Here is a 26,574-nt window from a genome sequence, read left to right as displayed (position 1 = left end):
ATTAAGTAAAATATCTTGATGGTATAAAGAGTACCATTTATCTATTAAAACTCATTCTTATATTAGTGAATTAGAGAGTTATGAATTCTTGGAGTGTCCAGAACTTCTGCACATCTAACTGTAATTCTCTGGACTCCTGTTTATTTGAAATCATAATTTTATATCAGAGCAATTATATACATAAATTATTTTACTATTTAAGATTAAAAGAAGCTGAATATTTAATATATTCAAGAATATAGATATTATCTGGGGACTATAGCTGACTAAACCTTACTTAAGAAGTATTTAATCTACTTTAACTGATTTTTGGTTCCTCTATCTAAGGCAGGAATTCATGAGTACTTACCTTTGTCATTTGATCTGCATCTGGTCGTACAGTGGGAGTTACATTTAACAGTAGCTTTACGTGTTCACGGACTTCCTCAGGTATATTTGTAAGTGAACTGGATCCTAAACGACTCAACTATTCAAAAAAGTAATATTACATATGACTATAAAATATTCAAAAACCTGTGCATTTATATTGCCAATAGTCCATTTAAGAAACTTTTGAAATTTACTGAAAAATATATTTTTAAATGAAAACATATTGCTAATTCTACTGTTGCAAGATAATGAAAACTTTTATCTTTAATACCCTAAACTGTTTATTCCTAAAACAAAATGCCCAGTATTCGAGACAATTTCAATACTCACTCTAGTAAATAAATGCCACAATTAAAGTTGTAACAAACTTTAACAAATCTTCATTAATTACAGAATTATTTTTGCTAAGTTGATTTTATGCAAATTTCAAATATGAGACACTAATCTCATTTTAGAAAATTTTCTGAATACATTTTATAAAAGGTCAGAAACATTTAACACATTTTTAATGCAAGCAAATATATAAAGGCAAATACCTGATCCAACTGCCTACTGAAACTCTTGTAAATATCTTGTTTGTTAACTTCAAATATAGATTTCCCCTTGTTAAATACAGCATAAATGACAGCTCCTAAAGAGTACATATCACTCGCTGTTTCACAGCTCACAGAAAGTATGTATTCAGGAGCCAAATATTCAGGATTTGGAAGACACAATGATGGTAAATTTGGGTCCCATTCTTTACAAGGAAACTTGGGCTATAATAAGACAGAAAAAAGATTACATAAATATTTCAAACGAAAGCAAACCACTATCAAGCAGTAACAATTTATTTTTAAATTCATACTCAGTCATGCAAGTAAAAATGTCATCACCACCTTCAATCCTCAAATTCCCAGATCTGGGAAGTGCATGCAACAAACTGAGAGAGAAGAAAAATAACTCTCATAACTTTGAGATTACTGGAGCTCTAGGCAAATCATCACTATAAGAAAAGATATGAATGTGAAAAGGTCTGGTCTGTTTTATGATACACAGGCTTCAACTCTTATGGGCTCAAATAGATTATTGTTTGAAACTTTGTTCTTTCACTATCTAGCTTTGTGATTTAGTTAATAGGTTCAAAAAAGGTTGCTGTTAAACAAATGTATGGAAAACAGACCCAGCACAGTGCCTGACCCATAGTATATACTCACCAATATGAATTTTTTCTACTTCTCTTAAAAATGTTTACCAAATGACAAATCATCTTAGAACAAATCAGCATCCCTTTAACAACTATATATAGTAAAAACTTGAAATACTGCAGTGTTTTCTTAAGTATATATAGGTAGGTTATCATAATCACTAAGTAACAGGTTCTTTGAAACCAGAAAAACTGGCTTCAAATCCTAGCTCTACCACTTACCACCTGTCTAAACTTAGGCAGGTTATTCTATGAACCTAATTTATTCATCTGTATTATTCCTATATCTCACTTGTTAGCTACTATAATCATTGCTATTGTCATTATCATGCTCCCTAAAGAAGATTCTGTGGTCCAATAAGTTGGGGAAATACTGCTAGAGATTCACGATGTTTGTTAGTGTATTTGACATTCTGAGAGGGGAAAAAAAACCTACTTAACCCAATAGTTCTCAAATTTGTTTAACTCTAGCATCTTTCTCTCAAGTAACATTAACTATTGTGGAATTAATGAGCTAAAGAACATTCTTAGGTATAATGAACACTAGAAATTTTCTATACATTTAAACAAACTATTGTCCCATGTAGCCTATTTCTTCATATTTATGAGGCTTATAAATTCTTTAATCCATTTCAGATGCAATCACAAATTTCCACAGCTTTAAAAAATTAGAAGACTGGGACTCAATTATATTATTTCAGTCACTCCTAATAAATAACAAACTTGAAGAAATAAAAAATATTTAAATATAAAAAATTGGAAGACTAAAACGCTCATTACCTCTTGTTCAGAAGGATTGGTTGATGATACACAAAAATCAAAGCCCATTATTTTCCAGGCTCCACTTTTATTCAAAATTATATTTTCAGGAGTAATATTTCCATGAACCATTTTCACACTGCTGTGCAAAAATGACAATCCTTCAGAAACCTGAAAGAAAAAGACATTTTTATATTAAATAAAACTTCTTTCGATTACAATAATAAAATGTCTTACAAATCATAACTGCTGTTTCAATAAAAAATGTCAGATAACAAATTTCATCATAAACGCAAAAGTGTAGATATCTCAGTTGCCAAGACGATATAAGCATTAACAGGAAAGACTCAGTTTTATAACCAGGGTTACAAGTGCCTTTCTATAAGCACATGAGCAAAAGAAAAGATAATATAAAAGTACTTTGCTATCCAAATTTACTCAATTCATGAGTTTGAAAAGTGAGGAAATCTTTGATTCCTGAGTTACAGACAGTAAATATCAAGAGATACCTTTGTCAATTCTATTCTAATTAATGTTTTTAGATACTTATGCTTCATATTGAAATTTTATTTTTCTGAATAGTACTGTGCTCAGTTTTCAAATATTAACTGATGTTCAATCATTCTCACACTGGATTAGTATTTGGTACTTTTTCTATTTGTGCCTAAGATTACCATGAGACTTATCAAACAAAAATGAAGACTGGATCTCTATTTTCAGAAGTAGACTTTGGCAAACTAATTAATGCTCTCTAACTTCCAGGACACTATTCTCCCAAGTTTTCGTCCAACTCCACTGGTTACCGCTTTTCAGTTTACTTTTCTGGTCCTTCCTCATTACCCTAACCTCCTGGATTCAATGTTTGGACCTCTTGAGTTTTCTATCTACTCTTTCTCAGAATTTGCAGTTATAAATACCATCTATGTATTTATTACTCCCAGATTGGGCCCCATTCTCAAATTGAGACTTGATTATCCGCCTTCTTGACTTCTCTCCCCTTGAACACTTATGAGCACCTCAATCTTTAAAGAATCTAAAACTGAACTTCCCCCACAATTCAATTCTCTCCTCCTGCAGTCTTTCCCACGGCCATTTCACTTTTTTCCAGTTGCTCTGGATAAAAACCTTTGAGTTATCTTGTGTTATTCTATTTTTCATATAGAGCAAATCCATCTGCAAATCCTAATACTTTCACCATCAAAATACACTAAGAATTTGACCCTGCCTTAGCTACCTTCTCTATCCTGGACTATTGTATTACTATAACAGTCACCTACCTCATCTCTTTGCTTCTGCTCGTATTCTGCTACATAGTTTAATTTCCAATACAGCAGCTAGACTAATTCTAAAACATAACCCAGACCATGTCACTTTCCTGCTCAAATCTTCCAAAAGCTTCTACTCCTCTGCACCACTCCAGGTATTTCACTGCTCCTTGAACTCGTCATGCATGATTCTATCTCACTGGCTTGGCACTTGCTGTTCTCTCTGCCTAGATCATTCTTCTCCCAGGTATCTATATGGCCTGCTTCTTCATTCTCAGATCTTTACTCGAATGTCCCCTTTTCAGTGGTAGATTTTTAGACTACTCCATTCGAAAGCACGAATCCCCTTTCCTCCCCATCCAAACTACCACCTCTTCCACCTCCGCTTTTTTTCTCCACAACCACTTGTCATTATAATCTAATATACTATATATTTACTTACTGTAAGTTCTGAAAGGTAGGAATTTGTGTGTTTTGTTCAGCACCCAGAACTGTACCAGGTATATAGCTGACCAATAAATATTCACTTAATAAACAAATATGAGAATGAATTCTCTAAAATATCCCTTATAGTTTTAACATGAAAGCGAGTCAACAGTTAAGTGTGTAAACAGTACTACTTTAAAAGGTACCTGGGTTCCTGTCCCCACTTCATCACTTACTAGCCTTGCAACTATGAGGAAGTCACTGAACCTGTGTAGGTCTCAGCTGGTAAATTATTTCAAATGATGGTATATCAACTTCTTAATAAATGTGGGAAATCACATTAGACTCCGCAACACTCTCAACTCCCATTCGCAGAGTCAGTCACGAGGGCCTATTCTACCTCTGCATAGGTCCTTCACTCTGTACGTCTATTCCTTCCTATGACTTTTGACCAAGATTTTTTAAAAACTTCCATTAACTTTTTTTGCATGCAAGCACTATGCTAAGCACTTACAAATTTACACATTTGATTCTGAAAAATAACTCTCTATATAGTATGTTCTATTTCCCATATGTTTTCCCTACTCTGAAATTCTCTCCTACAATGGTAGCCCTAAAAGTGCACATTCAACCCCAGGTCATTTGCCTACTTAAAATCCTTCAGTGTTCATCACCAATTATGCTTTTTTCTATCTTTTCAGTTTTATTTTCGCCACTCTCTGAGATACAACCTACTACTTCTAATTGCCTGAATATTTATCTTCATTGACTCATACAATAAGCAATGAAGGAGTTAACAATATTTTTCAAATGAGTGTTCTCTAGTTCTTTCTTATTAAATTACTGGGGTGATACTGGTTAATAAAATCATATAGGTGTCAAGTGTACAATTCAATAATACATCATTTGCATATTGTATTGTGTTCACCACCCAAAGTTAAATGTCCTTCCATCACCACATATTTGACCCCTTTACCCCTACCTATCTCCCTCCTCTCCACCTTCCCTTTGGTAACCACTAAACCACTGTCTCTGTCCATGAGTCTTTTTGTTTGTCACGTTTGTTTCTTGCTTTCAGTTTTATGTCCCACATATAAGTAAAATCATATGGTTTTCAACTTTTTCTGTCTGACTTATTTCACTTAGCATGATAATCTTGAGATCCACCCGTGTTGTTGCAAATGGTAGTATTTTATCTTTTCTTATGTCTGAGTAATATTTCAGTCTATATGTACTTCTTCTTTATCCCATTTATCAGAGGACACTTCGGTTGCTTCTATGTCCTGGCCACCATGAATAATGCTGCTGTGACTATCGAGATGCATATATCTTTGCAGATAAATGTTTTTAGGTTTTAGGAGTAAATACCCAGAAGAAGGATTGCTGGACCATATGGTAATTTAATTCTTAGTTTTTTGAGGAAACTTCATAGTGTTTTCCATAGTGGTTAAACCGATTTGCAGTCCTACCAGCAGTGTATGATGGTTCCTTTTTTCCTCATATCCTCTCCAACACTTGTTATTACTTATTTTGTTGATGACAGACATTCTAACATGTGTGAGATGATATCTCACTGTGGTTTTAATTTGCATTTCCCTAACAGCTAGTGAAGTTGAGCATCTTTTTCTATGTCTACTGGCCATTTGCCTGTCTTCTTGGGAGAAGTGTCTGTTCAACTCTTCTACCAGTTTTTTAATTGAATAATTTTTTGTTGTTAATGAGTTGTATGAACTCTTTGTATATTTTGGATATTAGGCCCTTATAGGTTGTTTGCAAATATATTCTCCATATCTTGTCTAATGTCTTAGAGTCTTCAGTGTATAGGTCCTTCACATGCTTCATATGGTTAAATGTTCTCAAGTTCTAAAACATTTGAACACATGAAATTTATGTAAGATTTACATTTTTAAGAACACTTATTCCTTAAATATATTTTATAGAACATGCAAAGTTTTTCAAGGTTATGAAAGTTTTCCTAACTTTATGAGGAAAAAAACCTTATTGCATGTTTATGGTATATTTCAGATACTAATTTGGTAAGTGCTTTCACATAATTATCTCAGTTAATCTTTGTAACGATTTTATAGGTGGGGAAGAAAAGTTTGGATTCTTACTACAAAGCTACAAACATAAAGACAGACATATAGACTAATGGAACCAAACAAAAAACCCAAAAATAAACTCAACAAATATGGTCAAATGATTTTCAACAAAGGTGCCAAGACCATTCAATGGCGAAAGAAGAGAAATATCAACGAGTGCTGGGAAAATTGTCTATCCACATGTAAAAGAATGAAGTTAGACCATTATCTTAAACATATATAAAAATTAACTCAAAATAGATCAAAGACTTAAATGTAAGACCTAAAACTTTTTAAAACTCTTAGAAGAAAACATAGGGAACAGCTTCAAGACACTGGATTTGTTAATGACTTCTTAGATATGACACCAAATGCATAGGCAACAAGAGAAAAAGGACATAAATTGGATATATCAAAATAAAAATACATATGTGCGTCAAAAGGGCAAAATCAACAGAATGGAAGAAAACATTTGCAAATCATATATCTGATAAGAGGTTACTATCTAAAACATATAAAGGACTTCTACAAGTCAACTACTGAAAAACAACTTGATTCAAAAATGGGCAAAGGACTTGAACAGACATATCACACATGAAAAAATACTCAAATTCACTAACCATTAAGGAAATGTGAATCAAAACCATGATATATCATTAGGATGGCTATCATCAAAAGTCAGAAAATAGCAAATGTTAGTGAGGATGTGGAAAAATTAGAACCTTTGTGTATTATTAGGAGAAATGTAAAATGGTACTGTTATGAAAACCAGTATCCTGATTCCTCAAAAAATTAAAACTAGAATTGCCATATTAGTGAGTGATCCTACTTCAAGTATATACCCAGAAGAACTGAAAAGGTCTTGAAGAAATATTAGTATACCCATGTTCATAGCAGTATTACTCACAAGAGCCAAAAGGTAGAAACCCAAGTGTCTATCTACAAATGAATTAACATAAGGTGTGAACACAATGGAATAATATTCGGCTTTAAAAAAGATAGAAATTCTCACACATGCTACAATATAAATGAACTCTGAGGATATTAAGCTAAGTGAAAACACCAGTCACAAAAGGAAAAATACAGTATGATTCTGCTAATGTGAGGTACCTAAAGTAGTCATATTCATAGAAACGAAAATAGAATGGTGGTTGTCAGAGACCAGGGGATGAAGAGGGGAGGATGGGGATTATTGTTCAATGGGCAAAGCTTCAGTTTTACAAGATGGATGATGGTAATGGTCACAAACAGTGTGAACATACTTTAATGCCACTAACCTGTACACTTAAAAATGATTAAGAAAGTAAAATTTATGTTATGTGCATTTTACCACAATTAAAAAATATATACTGTTAAGAGAATAAGATCAGCCACAGACTGGAAGAAAATAATTATAAATCATGTATCTGACAAAGGACTTGTGACCACAATTCTTAAGGAAAAGAACTCTTTTCACACAATGAATAAAAATACATACCTGAAGCAAACCATATTTGGTTTCTACATCATAAAGTTTATAGTCCTTAATGTCTGGAGACACAGGGGAAGGTAGATTTTCCCAGTTACCTAGAACATTGGCTAAACTGGCAAAAACTGGTTCTGTACAAAATGCCAAGCAATCCCTGTTTTAAAAAAGAAAAAGTTATTTACTATAAGTTTTTCCCACATTATCAAAAACAAATATACATAAAATATTAGTGGTCCTATTAAACTATCAACAAGAAGGTAAACTATTTGATTTATTTTCAGCATTAACCTAAGACACTTAAACCAGCAGAACAAAGTCAGAAAGCTTTGTATATGAATTATACTGGATAAATCACTCAACGGTCTTTTAAACTAAGTGTTGTAACAATTGTGATACATTTTTAAAACTTAAAAAGTCAGTAAATAAAACAGTTCAACTATGCTTTTCTAAATGACTGATATTTTTTATGGAAAACCAATGAACTAATTAAAAATATTACATTATACCTATGATTTATTCTAAGGCTATCATTTCAGAATATCTCAAAGGAACTGTAGATTTCCCACAGATATCTCTAGAGCAAAAGCAGTCAGGATGAAGGGTAGAGAATAGCTCCAGGTCCCCTATAACCAGCTCAATGAGAGCAGCTTTGCTTTTTATCTATTTTATATATCACTTTGAAAGGTGTCATGATGTTTTAATGTTTAAAATTATTGCTCCTTGATGTATAAGTATTTAGAAATTCAGAAAATGTTAGATACTAACATTTGATAGCTTTACATATAGAGAGAAATGATCAAGAGCTCAGACTTTGACAACGAACACCCAACTTCGAGTCCCAGCATCCCTATTCCTTGACATTATGACTCCAGAAACCATGGCTCTGAATCTCACTCTGCTCATCTGTAAAATGGTGCTAAAAAGACCACCTTGAAGTGTTACTATGAAGACCAAATGAGATAATGCATGCAAAGTACATAGTACAATGACTAGCTTGTAAACTCAATAAATGCTTACTATTATTATTAAAACTACCCAGTGTTTGAGATTCAAGTCCAAACAATTTTATGCCTGGGCTTAGGCTCTGGCAATGAAAAATACAAGATACTGTAGTAACAAAGTTATACCAAGCCTATGCACATTGGCAATACCTGTTTAATAGCAAGTATGCCCTTTGCTGTTTCATCCATGTAATACCTGAGTAACTTTTCTTTTGCTATGAACCCACTTTTCGAATGAAAGCAATATGCAGAAGCTCAATATATTAAGAGATAAAGACAGAGCTGCTTAAGTTGAGGGAGAGAGTCGCACGGTCCTGCCTGCTTGGTCATCATCAGGGATGCTCTCTTGTTTTTTACTCCCACACTACGCTCATTAACACAGTGGGCAAAAACCTTTCATTTGCTGAACTGTACTGGAGGAAAACTGCTCAAATATTCTTTAAGTCTTTTCCATAGTTTCCTATGATTCCCAGGATTCACTTTAAATTTCAGCAACTCTTTATTTTTCTCCACTGTCTTGACCCCAAAATCACTCTTGGTCACATCAATATCCATATGACTATCTTTTAAGCTCAAAGGCCTTGACTTTCATGAAGATTCATTTCCATTGTCATTACAGACACCAGAAGTGCTATATCCTCTCTCAAAGACCACCCTCCTCAACCACGGTTATGAACTAACCATTTATCTCCTACCCTTTAACTACCTCCATCAAATATAGCTTACCAGTAGTCTTGAATATTCAACAAATTCGAACCATTCCTCCTGACTATACTTGATTCCTTTCTTTCCCCCAACAACCTCAACAATAACTATTGCTCTTACTAACTTTTACTGAGTAACCATCACAGGTTTCTTTTACTTTCTTGTTTATGACATAAGCTGAAGGACAAAAGAGAAAACCCAAGTCTTTATAAATTCACAATGTAAAGTCACATAGTATGCTCTAACCTTGCTCTTATTATTTTTAAGATTCAAGACCATTCCTTCGCAGCTCTCTTATTTAACTCCTCATTCCATGGCCCCTTTACCCACTACTCACCTATTATCCGATTTCTACTTAAAAAAAAAAAAAAAAATTCATCTAGCATGAATAATCTAATTTCCCAGGTCTTCACTTCAGTAAATTATTGATTCAAATATCCTCCTAAAAGTTCTTTCGAGTTCCTCCTCTGTAACTTCATTCACATATGATGTCTTCTCTGCTGGGCTCCTTTATCTAATTTCTAGCTTCCAAACTGCCATCCTACAGATATTATTGAATATCAATAACCGCCTCTCACTAGTCGAATGTAATGGATTCTTCTCAGTCCTTATTTTCTTTTTATTCTGTGGTGTCCAGTATTAACAAATCCATTTTTCCCTCCTTTGGGTTCTATGACATGCTGCCAATTTTTTTTCCTGCCATGTGACAATGATCCCCCTCTAGTTTCTTTCCTTGGCCCTTCTTTCTCCTCATTTCAAGTTCTGTACTCAATACTCTGCTCTTTTTTACTCATGCTCTTAACACATTCTTTTTATTTTCCATGGTTTTAAAGACTGTGTCTGTGTTACCCATACACATCACCAACTCTGGGCTTTGATCTGTATTTACTTTCCCATAATACATTTCTTTTGGATAATTCCAGTATCATCTCTGCGTTATTAAGTCATTAAAAACTGGGAATTTTCTTTTCCTTCCCTAAAGTGTTCCTATATCTATCAACGCCACTGCAATTTTTACAACCTAACAATAAAGATGTTTTAAAGTAAACTTGGAATTGTCTGTCTTCGTGATTGCTAATAAATCCCTAGTTCTATAACATTTAAGTCACTGTAACAAGCTGCAGGAACAGAGAAAATATAAACATTTGTCCTTCTCCCCTCGAAGGACTTATAATGTAATGATGAAATGCAGGATAAAATAACAAAAATGGGTAGCATTCTGATATAGAGCCTGATAGTAAATACTTCAGAGGAAATAGCACTAACAAATATGGAGCGAGGTAACCTCAGGACAAGTGTGCAAGTATGGCAAACAAAACTTGGTTTACTTTGGGAAAGAGAGATCACAACAGTCGAGTGCTACATAAGAAACAACTAGTATAGTCTTCTTCTGGGTTTATTCATGAAAAGAAGGGCAACAGAAATATTATTATGGTAAGAGACATATAAGAGTATTACTAGGTAGGAACAGTATGGTACAGTGAGGACGAAAAACATGGGCTCAGAATCAGAGCGCCATAACTATGTGGCTTAAGTAGTGTCTCTGTTCCTCAGTTTTTCTATGTAATTATGAGAATAAACAAATATAAAACATTCAATACAGTTTTTCACATGGAAAATATTAGTTTTTTTTTTTCTTCTGGGTTGAAAGAAAGGATCTTGTGCCTTTGGGAAGGAGGGTAGTGACAGTGGGTCATTGAAGATTCCAAAGTAAGAATTATGCAGAAATCTTATAAAATAGATAAAAGCAAAATTGTCCTGTTTGAACAGAATTGGAAAGCCTAGAACCCTTTTTCTTCAACTGCCTGCTCTTCCCCTCCCCTTAAAATCCTAGGGTCCACAGAACACAACCAGCAAACTGGTTAAGATCTTCTGAATTAAGAGAGGTGAATACTGTCTGCTAAGTAAGGACAAAGAAAGGAATAAATTTGAAATTAAGAGTAATGTGGAAAAGGTTCATATAGTTAGGGTTATCCATGGCATATTAAAAGAACCACAGGCTTAAGGATCCAGTTAAGATAACACAACATAAATTTCATTTTCTTGTCATTCTCAGAAACAGTTTCTAAGCTCATCTTTGATAAAAACAGATGGCAGAGTAACTGGGAGATATGAAATGACATGCTGGGCATAGTAGGAAGTTAAATGTCTACAACAGTACCTGGAACATACATTAAAAAAAAAGAAAAGAAAAGGAAAAAGCCCCCAAATAGTGAATCAATGAAAAGGGGTCAAGAAATCCTAGCAAATTAACAAGAACAGCTACTTTCAGGCAGGGACTGTAACCTTGTTCTCTTGCATCTCCCATGTTGATTGCTGTAGTGTTGAGCAAAGAGTAATGAGCAAATACATTCAAGGCCAATGTAAAGAAAGCTTCAGTTAATATTTCAGAAATAGACATATACATATAATATTCAAGTAAATTTGTGGAAATAACTAATCCATAAGAATGCAACACTCAGTTTATATAATTTTCTCACTGACTGTATAGACAGATTTCATATATAGTTATTTTCCACATTTGTTTAGGAAGTGTCTTATGTAAGCGTTTATAAAAATTTACCTGGATTCTTCTAAAGGATGCTGGACAGTAAGAAGTCGAGGGTGTCGTAGTCGAGTTAACTGTTGGACTCCTCGTTTTAGAGAATCGATGATTTGATCCTTTTCAAATTTTTGATATTTGTCCATCAACTTTTTATCAAAGACAAAAACAGCCACTTCCTAATTTAAAAAAATGTATAACTAATTTTAATCAAGAATATATAAAAGTAATATCTAGGTGTCACGACAGTCTACAAATAATTAAAAACTAAAGCTGTGCTAATTTTAGCACCATTGTAATACATTTCTGATATAAAAAGTTAGCTTCTTCATAATTAGTAAATCTCAATATTTTTAAAGGTGTAAGACCTAGAGCCCTCATCTGAAAATAACATAGGAAAATCCCCACATTTTTAAACTCTGGCATCAGAGGTACACGCAAACAGTGTGTAGTGTGTTGTCCCCTGTTTAGCAATCTCTTATAAAACCAGAATTCAAATAAGTTAATATGTTTAAAAATTCACAATGCTATTCACAATAACCTTGGAGTAAACTACAAAATTCTGAAATGCTTTTCGAAAGAAAGGTTAAACATGTCAGGGAATGCTTGATTATACAAAAACTCAATTTATAAGCATCTTTTACATGTGATTAACCTACGATCTTTCTCTCCTTCTTCTCTAACCCCATCTTGTTTTGGGTATAAATAGAAATGATTACAGGATGATGCTCCCTCATCACCTCTCTCTGAGATCATTCACAGCTTATTTTGTATTACTCAAATCGCACACCTTCCTTAACTCTCTTCTTCCTTCCATTCTTTCTCAGTTACCCAAAGAAAAAAAATTCCCATCCAGTTACCCTATCTTAACAAATCAGTCAAAAAATAACCATATCAATAGCTGATGTATTACTACTGTGTACATTAGTGTTGCTAGATCTCCATCATAAATGCAAAGAAAACTGATAAAGCTGGAAGAAAAATTAGCAAAGAATCAATGCTAGTCTTCCAAAATTCTTTGAAAGATTTTTGAATGGCTCTTCTAGAATTTCCATAAAAGTCTCTTTCAAAAGCCTCTAATTAAATCTACTACTACTAAACTATCAATATCCAAGACAGTATCTTCCTATTTTATTGCTATTCTCTTCTAATTATTTTTGCCAAATTATACAGTTTTCACAAGTTAGCCTGCCAACCTAATCACCCAGAATTTATTATAATTCCAAACCAATAAATTTCTCAAATACAATTTGTTTTAAGTTGTAAATATATGAACTTACATGTGTATATGTATATATGAATTAAAGACATTAGAGAATTGAGTCTCCAAAATATATTAACATAAAGGGACGATTTAATAATTCAGTTTTAACATCACATTCCCCAAACATCGGTGTGCTTTTTAGAAATTATTCCATTCCTCACAGCAATACCATGAGACAAGTTATTATCCTCACTTCACAGATGAGGACATTGTAAAGAAAATAAATGTATTATCTAAGATGTCACAATTGGTAAGGTGAAGAATCAAGATTCAAAACTAGACAGTCTAAGGAGCCACATTCTTTCTTAGCCAATAGACCATTCTATCCCCCCAGAAATAACACAGGGACAATAAATATGGAGCACCCCAGTAAAACATGACATATGCCTTCAGAAAATCATTTGAATGAGAACTTTAAATAGCACTCATATGTAAAATTACATAATCTTAGCTCTTTTGATCATTATGAGACACAAGACGACCAGGAGCTAAAAGTGTTCTGTAATATTAATTTGAACTAAAAACGAATGACCTAGAAGTTCAAGTTCCTATCTCGCTATCCGTATGCACAATCTTATTTTAGTAAGGCTCTGCTATAACACATTTTATAAATGCATCTAATTTAAGTGTGTTTATTTTTTCAAGACGTTTTAAGCCTTATAAAAAAGATCATGTGAAGTGGCTCGAGCTCTTGCAGTGTCACCCTCCTTGAGAAGGAGCACTGCAGTTCATGACGAAAGAGAAACAGCATAGTTTTCTCTTAGACATTCAGTAATTCTTTAAGGTCGAAGACACCTACATAGGTCAAAGAGGTTATGAACTACCTTAAAACTATTTTCTTTGTTCCAATCAGTTAATTAAAATGAACCAATTTCAACACAGTTGTTCTGACTGCACTTCAAAACCTTTCATCAGAATAGCCTACCATCTAATTTCTAATTTGTTTTCCTTCTACTACTTCACTATACTACCCACTCTGCTAACACATATCACTCATGTAAAAATCCCACCACCTTAAATGTATTAAAAGCTTCTTGAATAAAGAAACTATGCCGTAAGTATCCCTGCATCCACCACAGGACCTAGAAGACACATAGATGTTTATTGCCTACTGGCAGTTGATAAAGATACACAATTACCAGAAGCTTTTCATTATCATCTTGAATTAAAAATCGTTTTCAACCTTTCATTATGAAAATTTTCAAACACATAGAAAGACAATGTAGTGCAATCATCCAATACATCTTCCACTTAATAATCAACAACTGTTAACTCTAATTAAAATTTGAGACTCTTTTTTATACAAAATTACTGAAACGACATGTAAGCAATATTCAGCACTCTACTGTTTATTCACTTCATATTCTTTAAAATACATTAGCAAGGAAAGTTACCCATTGAACAGTACTTTTTCTCCATAGCCTATCTTTAAACAAAATTATTCTAAAAATGAATATCTGTCAAAATAGAGGCTGTATCTTTTTATATAGGCCTAATTTATAATTTTTAAAAGCAACTTCACCCTTACAAAGTTGAACACTTACTGAAAACCAGATAAAGTAATAAAATCTAAATTAATGTAGAGGAATATGCCCAGGATTTCCCAATAGCAATCATCACCTCCACGAATCTATCCCTCAGAGCCACTGGAGATGGTTTCTGAAACACAGACATTCCTTGTGATCTCTATTATATGACTGTCCATAACTGGCCGTGGTGACTGCCAAACACCATACTCTTCACTTTTCATGTGATTTTGGGACAATGTATCTTTCTCAACATGATAAAACAAAATCTAAATATTTAGATTAAGTTAAAAATAACTTGGTTTTGAGAAGACTGAGAGATAACAAGATATACCCCTTAAAATTGTGAGAGATAGACTATGATCATTTTTGATCCAAGCAACTTGACTAGCACATTCAGCTTTATACAATGGTTTCCTTTATCTTAAACTTTTAACTTATTACAATTTAACTACTTATAATTTAATTATTCCTTTGTCTACACAATATTAGCAAGCCTCACCCACGAATACTGACATCTGGATAACCTAACATAGATTTTGTAGTAAAGAAGGGACTATGCTCAAGCCTACATTTAGTAAAGTGGATAAAACATGAACAACAGTTAAATATTTATTACATAATTTAAAAAATAAATCAATCTTCATTATGCTCATTGGAATGGTTATTTAACTGGGGGGTGCTATGAAGCTTATGAACCAGTCAGGGCAAAAGAAACAGGCTAACAAATATGTCTTTTTCACCAAAATAAAATTGAAGCTACCCTATTAAAAAAAAAAAAAAAAGTCTATTCCCAAACTGGATTTAAAAGATCATAATAAATGTGGAACACATTTAAATCCATTGTGAAGAATAGTCACCTGGCAACATAGCATCTTGTTTCAAGATAAATAGAAATGCCTAATTATAATAAATAAATGCCTAAATAGGCCCCAAACCAGGAAAAATTTTATAGACAGTTAAACATACACATACATACCCATGTATTTTTTTAAAACATGTTCCCCCCACAAAAAAATAAATGCCTTAGCTTGATACAGGAGAGTTGAAAGAAATCTCAAAATGTAGAATTATTCTTTTACTTGAAAGGAATTAAAAGTTAGGTACCTATATGGGACAGAAACTATACAGAGTACTTTTATTACAAATTATTTAAACATTAGCAGTCTCAATAGTTGCAAGGTGATGGTTATTTCCATTTTTAAAGAACATATATCTAAAACGAATATATATAGTTTGGCAAAAACAAATTTTTCTTTAATGACTTAAATACAGTTTAATTTAAAAATTAGAAAAGCTAATGAAATTCAATCAAGGGCATTTGTTTATCTCAGAAATATCTCTCAAATAATTTTTAAAAATAAAATAATATGTTTGAAAACAGTACATATCTTTAGAGAACCATTTTAATACCAAACATGTTACTCTATAGAAAGTCTAAGTCAATCACAAAACTATAACAGAAACATAGCAGTATAGACTCTACGTCCAGCAATCACTTATCACACATTATCAAAGTTCAGAATGTAGGAGAGAGGAATATTTCATTGAATTTCCAAAAATTAAATAGACCCTATGCTCAAAATGCCTAAAATTAAAAAGACTACCTATGAGAGGATGTGGCAGGGATGTGGACAAACTGTCATCACTGGCGAGAGTGTACATTAGCACAACCATTCTAGAAAAGAAAAACTGTTTGGCACTGAGCATACACATACCTAGCAATTCCATGTCTAGGTAATGTGTCATACATGTCAATGGTACATGCAAGAATGTTTATAACGGGACTCTATATCGATGAAAAGAAAAACTACTATGTTCAACAACATAGCTATAGTTTGTGAACAAACATTTAAGGAAAAGGAGCCAAATACAGGAGTACACGGCATGATTCCATTTAAATAAAATTCAAAACTAGGCAAAATTATTCTGTAGTGACAAAGGACAGGGCAGCAGTTACCTTTGGAAAGAAGGTTGGGGCAGGGTAATGGCTATGAAGGGACATGAGTATTACCAATGTTTACTTGTTCTGCATGTTGGTTACATGGGTGTGTTTACTGTAGATACTCATCAAGCTGTGTACTATTCTGCATCAGTTCTTAAAAATAAGTTTATATTTAAAAAATTAAATAGAACTTTTTCTCCCTAAACATCACTTTGAAATGTCTTATAGCATCTCTACTGAGATTCTAGAAAGAGTAATAATTAAGAATTAAGAGCCGCTTCTAAATGAACACTCAAAAAGGAAACTAAATAATACATAAGCCTAAATAGTAGCTTAAAACGCTAATAAGCTATCATTAAAGATTTATCCATTTCAACATGTTTACATGTTGTATTTGGTTCAGTTTATACAGATAACTCCCTTAAACCTTAATTGCTTATTCTGTATACAAAATTGACCTAAGAACTTAACTGCAAAAAATCAGCTGTATACTTGTCTTAAAGACTCTCAGGAATTCTTAATTTCACTTTCATAAATTATTCATTATGAAGTATTTCTTCAAAAACTGTCTTTCAAAAATAATAAAAACAGAAACTGACTTTCGGAAGCATAAAGCCAGAATAATAGGACAGATGTCTAATCAGGTACAATGAAATTACCAAGCACACAGGTACATTTTTATTTACCAATTCCTTAATTGTTGCACTTAGGTTTCATAAATGTGTACTTTCTATCTGTTCTGTAGGTGATATTATTACTACTCTTCTCAAAGGCCTTCAAACATTTAGGTTAAAAAGTCAGAAGTTGTACATCATCTGAAAATTATAATTACAATTCATCATGTACTAATGTGAACTTGAAATAACCCTAGGAAAAAATATACAGACAACCTTTAAAAGGATATGCAAAACCTGAAAATACTATTTATATAAGGATTCTTTTAACTTATTTTTTGTTTGCTTTTCTTGAACAATGTTATATTATGATACTTTCCTTGAAGATCATATAAAAAAAAGTGAAATGTGTTTAGAGAGAAAGAGAATATGACAAACATTAAATACAATGGCTTAAAGACCACAGTATTTATTTCACTGTCATGCAGCAACAGAAAATATGTATTTTTAACTATTAAAACTAGGTATGAGACTCTCCTAGCCCAAAGTCCCTAACCTAGTGTTTACCTTAAAGCCAATGTCAAGATCATATATTCTGCTACAAAACACAACTGCAATCAAGTACACTGTATCCTACATCAGGAAAGGCTGAGAGGGTAAGAAAGATGCCCTCGGTCTCAATGTCCCTTCATAGGAGAAAAAAAAGACTAAGGTAAGTATGTTTTTCTATTATTTTTCTCTCAGTTTCTCTAAAATCAGCACTGTCCAATAGAACTTATGTTCTATATCTCACTGTCCTATGTGGTAATCCTAGCTACATGCAGTTATGGCCCATCTGAAATGTGACTAGGGCAACTAAGAAACTGAATTAAATTTAATTTTAATTAATTAAAACAGCTTATAGCTACCATATTGGATAGCACAGCTCTAGATTATCTATTTTCTATGGTCACCTTTTAATAAAAGATGAGGCAACTGAAAAAGAATTAAAACTTTTCATGTAAGGGGGAAATTAAAATGAGGCTCCAATACCAAGGTGGTTAGAGACTTAGCTATTCCTTAAGAAATTAGCCAGTTGCCCAGAAAGTTCTGACCCGAGGTCTGAAAGAGGCAAAGAAAACAAATTCAAAATCATATCCATAGCAAGCACTGAAATATTCCAAAACTCTCTTTTTTCTCAAAGCAATAAATTGGGGGGAAAAAGAAATGTAGTAAAGTTTCTTAAGAACCTAGTTCTGGCAGTCACCAGTTGAGAACTACTATATTATTATACAATACCTAATCAATTATCTATTATTTGCACCTGGTTCTCATGTTCTATGAGCAGAAACAGAAGCTCTAACATTATCAGAGGATGTCAGTATATGAACTACTGATATGAACACAAACATCTAGAACACTTTGGGTTAAACATAAAGACACTATTATGTTATTACTGCATCCTTAATAAATAATGCAAACTTTAGTAAATGTGGTGCTTTTTCATTTTCCCCTTATATAACTGATTGTAAAAGTAATTTGTGCTAGTGTTGGAGGTTGGTCATTTACATGACCTCATGACCTCATTAATAGCTTTTTAAGCAGTCAATACTAAAGAAACCACTTATTTTGTGACTGAGCTTTTGGTGACTTGAAAGAGAAAACAATATTCAAAAATGAAAAATCAATCAACATTTAAAATACAGATCAACTCTGGACTTAATTACTTCCAACCAAATGGCAATAAAAACAAGATTTACAGGTCAGGTACAAACCACATACCAGTAATCTATCACAGGACCAAGATCATGATTATCATTCATAAAAGGATAATAAAAGCCAAGTCAGTCTTTAACATTCTTGTTTGGGAAATAAGCTGATTTTGGAAAAGTGGTAAATACATACTCACAATTGTATAACTGTGACAGTCATTGAAAAACACGTATAATTAATCCCACAAGTCTTATAATCCAAATGTTTCACTAGTTGGGAAATAAAAGTACTTTTGGAAATGATCATTTTTCTTTTTAAAAAATATATTTCTATCGTGATCTTAAACGTGGAGATTTTTTCAATACTTTAATAATTCCAAAAGAAAGCTGTTGGTAAAATTTAACACTAATGATCCTCCACACATCTAAGAACCATCTGTTGGTCTCTTAAGTCCAATGAAAAATAATAATAATACAATTCGTTCAAATTACTACCCAGTAAAATAACAGTGTTTTAAAATAACTTTGAAATTAATATACCCAAAGATATGTTACCAATTATATACCACAGATGTATCCCCTTTCTGATGGTAAAAATTATCAGGTTAAACACAACAGACTATTACAGAAGTCTATTTTCTAAAAGGCTATAAAATATAAGAGGGAATAAGAATGTACTAAATAAAACTGAATTTAATGTCAGCAAAATTTAACTGAGTATTTTACCAATAACTTATTCACAAATATGAAAAGGAAAATGGCAATTTTTTATTCTAAAATAGACACTGTGCTAAATATTAAAATCTAATACTATATATTCATTTGCTAGACTGACGTTTATTTTATTAAGTAAGCAAAATCAAATTATAAGATGAGGTGACATATCAGACAATATAGTTATAATCAGGAGATTCAGGGCATATTTAAAAGCATTTGTTTTTGTATGACTTCATTAGATGAAATGAAAAGAACCCATTACTTTGGGCATTTTTTAACATAAAAATGCATAATGCATGTAATGGTGCTTATTAGTATGTGTATTTTTTTTCCAATTGGACTCAATTAAAACTTACCTGTTTTGTTGACTTTTTTGTGCCATTAAAAATCTTCCAAGCTAGCCCATTGCCACCACTGGCAATGTGTCGTCCAACATCGAACTCTCTAGTGACAGGATTTCCCATTACAGCACTAGTGACGTCGGCTGTTACTTTTGTAACAGTACTCTTCAACTTATTAAGCATGGACTCCATGGCTGCGATATTGGGTAGTTACAGTTACCTAAAAACATAGGGGGATAGGGGAGCTCTGATCATTTGTTTTTACTTGTTTAAACACTTGTCATTATGTAGTTGAAAAAACTTAATAAACCCAAACAACGAGCAAAGCAATCCTATGGAGATAAAAAATTATGTGTTGGTTTGGTCTTCTGAGAACCCAATACAACTTACATGCAAATTTAAGTCTAAAAACCAGACTGTTCCCTTCAATCTCAATTTTCACAGACCAGGAAGAGAAAAAGACATATTCAGGACAAACAGAGACTCATGGACATGGACTATAGACTAGTGGTTACCAAAGGGTAAGGGGTGGGGGCAGAGGGTAGGTCAAATATGTGGTGACAGAAAGAAATCTAACTATGAGAGGTGAACATACGTGTAAATATATATATATATATATATGCCTTACTGTTAAAGTGTACAGCTGAAACTTATTGCATTTCATTAACCAATGTCACTATCAAAAAAAAAAGAGACATTCACACTTGACACTAACATGAATGTTGCTCAACTATGTAACTTGGATCCTTTAAGACTTAAAATGGCACAGAGCACCTGAATCTTCCTTCACATTATATCATATTAAACTTGATAGGAACTAACGGCATATTAAGCAATAAATTTGTATTTTGTAAAAGTTTTGTTCATTAAAATAATTGCTGTTGAACTGTGAAATCATTCGAGAATATTTTCTAAAAGGAAAGCATTGATGACAGGACAATAAAACGTGCGTAAGCAATAGGTCATAAAATTTTTAAATTTTACACACTTCTATCCATGACAGAGAAACAAAGACTGAATGTATCTTCTCACTCTGCACAACTAGAAACTAGAAAAAACAAATTAAATAAACATTTCACACACTGTACAGGCAGCACAGGCATACGATCTCAGGAAGAAAGCAAACTAATAAGGTATACCCTAGGACTGCCCTAACTTTCTACCTAGAGGCACAAAACGAACTACAGAGTAAAGAGCAGAATTCTTAGCAGCAATCTAGCTGAGTTAAAAAGTTGAGGAGGCAAATAAGAATTCAAGGACACTGAAGTGACTGAGAGTTCTGGGATGGAATTTCAAAGAGAAAGGGAAAAAGGGGAAAAATTTTTTTTGAAAGAGAGAGAAAAATTATGTTGAAAAAGAGCTCCAGAAAGTTGTGTAGGAGTCACCTTGGTGCTTTACTGACCAAGGTGCACATGCATCATGGGAAACTGCACTATGTGAGGCAAGGACCAACTGGAGAGCTGTGAGCTGAATAGTTCCAGAGTTCACACAAGACTGCAAATTATCGGAGAGTTCTTGTTGATCATTAAAGGCATTCAGTAGAAATCCCAGGGGACCATGCCTTAGTAGAAGGACAGACTGCTCTTAGTGTAAAGGCTACTCTAAACCTGCCCTAGCAAACTAAAAGCAACCCTCAAATGATCAAACTAATCACAAATTACTTAACTGCATACCAGAACAAAACCCAATACTCAGGGAGAAGACAAAAAAAATTGTTGGTACTAAACAACATAACAATAACAATGTTCAACATGTACTCGTTAATTAATAGACATGCCAAGAAGCTAGAAAATGTGATCATAATCAAAACCAAAATCAGTCAATAAAAACAGACTCCAAAATGACAGATTACAGAATTAACAGAAACATGAAAAAACTATCATATGCCCAAGTATTTAAAGGAAAGCATAATGAAATAAAATGGAATATTAAAAAAGAAAATTCTAGACGTGAAAAATAAAATATCTCTAATAAAAAAATTCAGAAGATGTAATTAACAGATTAGACGGTACAGGAAAAGAGATTAGTGAAACTAGAAGATAGATTAAAAGGCTAGGAAAAAACAACGAAGTCTCAGTGACAATATCATGGTCTAACATATATAACTAAATCTCAAAATTAAGGGGGAGAAGGAAGAAATAATATTTGCAAAAATAATGAACAAAATGTTTCTAAATTCAATGAAAGCTATACAAAACACCAAGAATTCAATAAACCACAAGCAGGATAAACACAAAAAACACTATGCCTAGATATGTCATATCAAGTAGTGGAAAATCAGGGATTAAGAGAAAAATCTTAAAAGCATAAAGAGAAAAGAGGCAAATTATATAGAGGAACAAAGATAAGTATTTCCCCCAGATGTCGCATCAGAAACTCTGCAAGCCAGAAAACAACTGAATAAGTACTAAAAGAAACTGTTGACCTAGAATTTGGTAAGTCATTGGAAAACAACTTTCAAAAATAAATGTGAAATAAAGACTTTTTCATGAAAACAAAAATGGAGGATTTTTTGCCAACTGATATTCACTACAAGAAATATTAAAAGTCCTTGAAACAGAAGAAAAAAGATAACCAGACGGAAATGTCAATCTACAACAGGAATGGAAGACATTGGAAATAAAAATTATGTAGGTCTACAGAAAAAACCTTCTCATGTTATCTCTAAAAGACAGCAGATCAGTCCATTGCCATGCTACCCTGAACAAGCCCAATCCCGGCTGATCTTGGAAGCTAAGCAGGGTTGCATCTGTTTAGTTAGTACTTCGATGGAAGACCATGTAGGAAGACCAGGTTCCGTAGGTATAAAAAAAATTTAAAAATAAGGGATTGTAAACTGACAAGTTCCTTGCAATCTGTGAGGTCGACCAAGGGTTGCCTTGCCTAAAAAAAAAAGAAGAAAAGAAAAGATAGCATATCATTTAAAGCAAATATAACAAAAGTATATTGTGCCTGAATTTAATGTAATTTAATGCTCTGAGAAGTGAAGGAAAAAAAAACTCAATGAAACCGAAGTGTTTTTTAACAAGATAAACGTCTAGCTACACTAAGAAAATCTTTAAAACATACAAATGACCAATGTTGGAAATACAGAAAATCCTACAGATTCTAATTCTATATAAATCTTACAGATTCTAAAGGAATAAGATATTACATAATGAATGACCTTATGTCAATCAACTCGACAAAGTGGATGAAATGTAAAAGTCCTAGAAAGTCACAACTACCAAAATTGACTCAAGGAACAGAAAGTAAGAACAGTCTTACATAAAAGAAATTCAATCATAGCTACAATCCTTACCACAAAGAAACCTCCAGGCTCAGATGGCTTCACTGTTGAATTCTATCAAGCTTTAAGGAAGAAATAATATCAGATATATGCAAGCTCTTCCAGAAAACAGAATAGGATAGAACACTTGCGTTTCATGTTATATAGTCTGCATTGCCTGGATACCAACATCAAATAATGACAAAACAAGAAAACTGAACACCAATATCAACATGTAAAAATCCTTAACAAAATATTAGCACATCAAAGCCAACAAATTCAACCCCACAACAAAGTGGGATTCATCTCAGGAATGCAAAGTTGATTTAACAGTCAAAAAAAATCCATGCAATTCATCGGGGGAAAAGAAAACATTGTCTCAGTAAAGGCAGTAAAAAAAATATGACAGAATTTAATACTTCTTCATGCTAAAAACTCTCAGCAAACTAAGAACAGAAAGGAACTTCATCAACCAAATAAATAGTATCTTTGAATACCTACAGCTAATATTATATTTAAAGATAGAAGGTTGATAGCTTTCTAAGTTTGGGAACAAAGTAAGAATATCTACTTTTACCACTTCTATTCAATATTCTAATGGAGGTCCTAGCCAAAGCAATAAAGAGGACAAAATAAAAGGCATTCACATTGGGAAGGAAGAAGTGAAACTCTATTCCTAAATGACACGATCGTGTACATAGAAGGTGAGGAGAAATCTACAAAACAAATCTACTAGAATAGGCAAGTTTAGCATGGTGGCAGAAAACAAGAATACAACAGTAATGTATTAAAAAAGAAGACTATTTTCTATATGCTAGAAACGGACAACTGAACACTACAATTTCAAAAATACTGTTTTAATGACATAAAATACCTATGGATATGGGGGGCGGGGGGAAGGCATAGATGATAGAGGCTTTGTTCATCCCTCTGGCAATCAAATCAAAGTTGTGATGGAAACATGGAGCAGCAGCAAGGAAAAATCACCTGGGAACTTGATGAACAAGCCATATAACTAGGGAGAAATCCAAGAAAGTACCCTGCAATGGCAGAAGGTAGGACAGGGCGAGGACACGGGGCTGCCCGGTCCCCAGCGGCTGAAGGAGACTGCGGCAGCAGCAGACGCCTCTTAAAGGGGACCCGTCCGTGAGCAAATTTTCCCTGTGACGGACAGGCTCACTCTGAGCACCAGGGCCAACTGGGTTGCACACAGGGGACACCAGGGACTTACTGGGAGACACTGTTGGAGTGAAAGCCAAGGCGAGTCGCGCTTTGTACAGAAGTGCCAGCAGGATTCACTGTTCCCTATTGAGCCCTCCCCTTTCCCAGTATGCAGACATAGCACTGCTATCGCCCTGGGGTCATCAGACTGGATAACAGAGGTCACTCTGCTCAGAGGAGTCCCTGAAACTCTGTTTCCCCCGCTCCACCCAAGCCACATCCAGGTATATCCTCAACGAGTTAGGTGCTCCTTGCTGAGCAGCACCTAGACTCACAATGGAGGTAGCTGACCTGTTTCTGGTGTGGCCTTTTGAGGCAACTTTAAACACAGCATCTGTGGAATCAATTGCTTGCTGAATCTTAACAGGTGGCCCCAGAGGGGCAGAGGCTTGGGGTAAGTTTGGCCTGCAGCTGAACCCCTCTCAGGACTGTGCCACTGGACACCTACTTCACAAATACACACTATTAAGACTGGGAGACTTAGGAACTTTGCTTAGTATGTAGAAACAGAAATGGAAAGGCAGCCAAAATGGGAAGACAAAGAAGCAGAATCCATATGAGAGAACAGAAGAGAGATCCAGCTATAACAAAGTCAAATAATCTAACAGATCTGGAGCTCAAAACACTGGTTATAAAGATGCTCAATGAACTTTTGGTTAAAACTCAATGAGAACTTCAACAAAGAGATAAAACACATACAAATGGAAATGGAAATTATAAAAGGGAACCAGTCTGAAATGAAGAACACATTATCTGAGATGAGAAGTATATTAAATGGAATAAACAAAGGAATAAACAAAGTGAATAAAGAAAAGAATCAAATGCCCTATGTAGAGGATGGAAAAGCCAAAGACATGCAATCAGAATGGCAAGAAATAAGATGCCAAGACTATAAAAATAATTTAAGAAGCATATGAGACACTATTAAGGGTCCAAATAGCTGTCTGATTGGTGTAACTGAAGAAAATCAAGATGTTGAACAGCTGTTGGAAGGAATAATGATGGAAAACTTCCCTAAGCTGGTGAAGGAAATGGACATAAAACCCGAGGAAGCTCAGAGAATTCCAAAAATCAGGGATCCAAAGAGGTCCACAGCAAGACACATTATCATTAAAATGCCAAAGTTTAAATACAAAGAAAGAATATTAAAAGCTGTAAGAGAAAAACAGATAATTACTTATAAGGAAACACCTATAAGACTGGCAGCTGATTTCTAAAAAGAAACTATGCAGGACAGAAGAGCTTGGCAAAAATAATTCGAGAAGATGGAGACCCAGGATCTACAACCAAGAATAATTTATCCAGTAAAGCTATCACTTAGAGTTGAAGAACAGAAAAAGAGCTTCCCAGACAAAAATAAGGTAAAGGAATTTATCACCCCCAAGCCAATATTACAGGAAATGTTGGAGGAATTTCTTTAAGAAGAAAAAGCATGTATCAAAAACAGGAATAAAGAATGGTAACAACTACATCCCTATCAATAAGTACCTCAAATGGAAAAGCATTAAGTGCTCCAACTATAAGATACAGTGGATGAATGGAAAGGAAAACAAGACCCCTATGTGTTGTATATAAGAGACTCACTTCAGATTAAAAGACACAGACGAAAAGGAAGGAGATCGAAAAACATTGCTTTGATGGACCTAGAAGGTATTTAAGTCAGACTGAGAAAGATAAACACTATATGATTTCACTTATGTGGAATCTAAGAAATAAAAAGAACTAATCAAAAACAGACTCACAAATGTAGTGGACAATTTGGTGAACAGAAGAGAGGGGAGTTTGTGGGGATGGGAGAATGGGGTAAAGGGTTAAAGAAGTCCAAATTTTTAGTAGCTGATGGATAGACATGGGGATGGGGAGCGTGGCATAAGGAATGCAATTGGAATGAATACGTTGGCTAGGTGGAGGGTCAGGGGAGGGAAGGAGCAATTGAGGAGGGAACGTTTTTACAAGCTATACAGATGTCTAATCAATGTACTGTATACTTGAAACTAATTAAAATAAACAAATTAAAAATAAAAATTTAAAAATACCTATGGATAGATTTAACAAACTGATCCTAAAATATCACTCTGAGAAGGAGTTCAAAGGCTTTATCAGATTGTCGAAGGAGTACAAAAAAGAGGTTTAAAACCTATCACTCTTCAAATCTTCAACTTCCAGTTGTATTCCTTTCTAAAAC

At 33.7% G+C, this 26,574-nt stretch overlaps 1 protein-coding gene across 4 annotated transcripts in view; it reads right to left on the bottom strand.

Annotated features, from left to right (window-relative positions):
• Nucleotides 1-26,574, bottom strand: part of SCYL2 (SCY1 like pseudokinase 2) — a 55,275-nt gene that overhangs the window by 22,214 nt on the left and 6,487 nt on the right. For 3 of the 4 annotated variants that reach the window (XM_036237338.1, XM_036237337.1, XM_036237340.1), the window contains exons 2-7: nt 19,916-20,120; nt 11,824-11,981; nt 7,564-7,708; nt 2,336-2,485; nt 906-1,127; nt 350-466 (exon numbers count right to left, since the gene is read on the bottom strand). In XM_036237338.1, the coding sequence (XP_036093231.1) occupies nt 350-466; nt 906-1,127; nt 2,336-2,485; nt 7,564-7,708; nt 11,824-11,981; nt 19,916-20,092 (969 nt within the window). In that variant the 5' untranslated portion in view covers nt 20,093-20,120. The remainder of the gene's footprint in view (nt 1-349; nt 467-905; nt 1,128-2,335; nt 2,486-7,563; nt 7,709-11,823; nt 11,982-19,915; nt 20,121-26,574) is intronic. The other variant, XM_036237339.1, reaches the window with a different exon arrangement.

This window comes from Rousettus aegyptiacus, unplaced genomic scaffold (genome assembly GCF_014176215.1).
Source record: "Rousettus aegyptiacus isolate mRouAeg1 unplaced genomic scaffold, mRouAeg1.p scaffold_m13_p_2, whole genome shotgun sequence".
In the NCBI taxonomy this organism is placed as follows: domain Eukaryota; kingdom Metazoa; phylum Chordata; class Mammalia; order Chiroptera; family Pteropodidae; genus Rousettus; species Rousettus aegyptiacus.
This window is presented reverse-complemented; position numbering and strand designations above follow the sequence as displayed.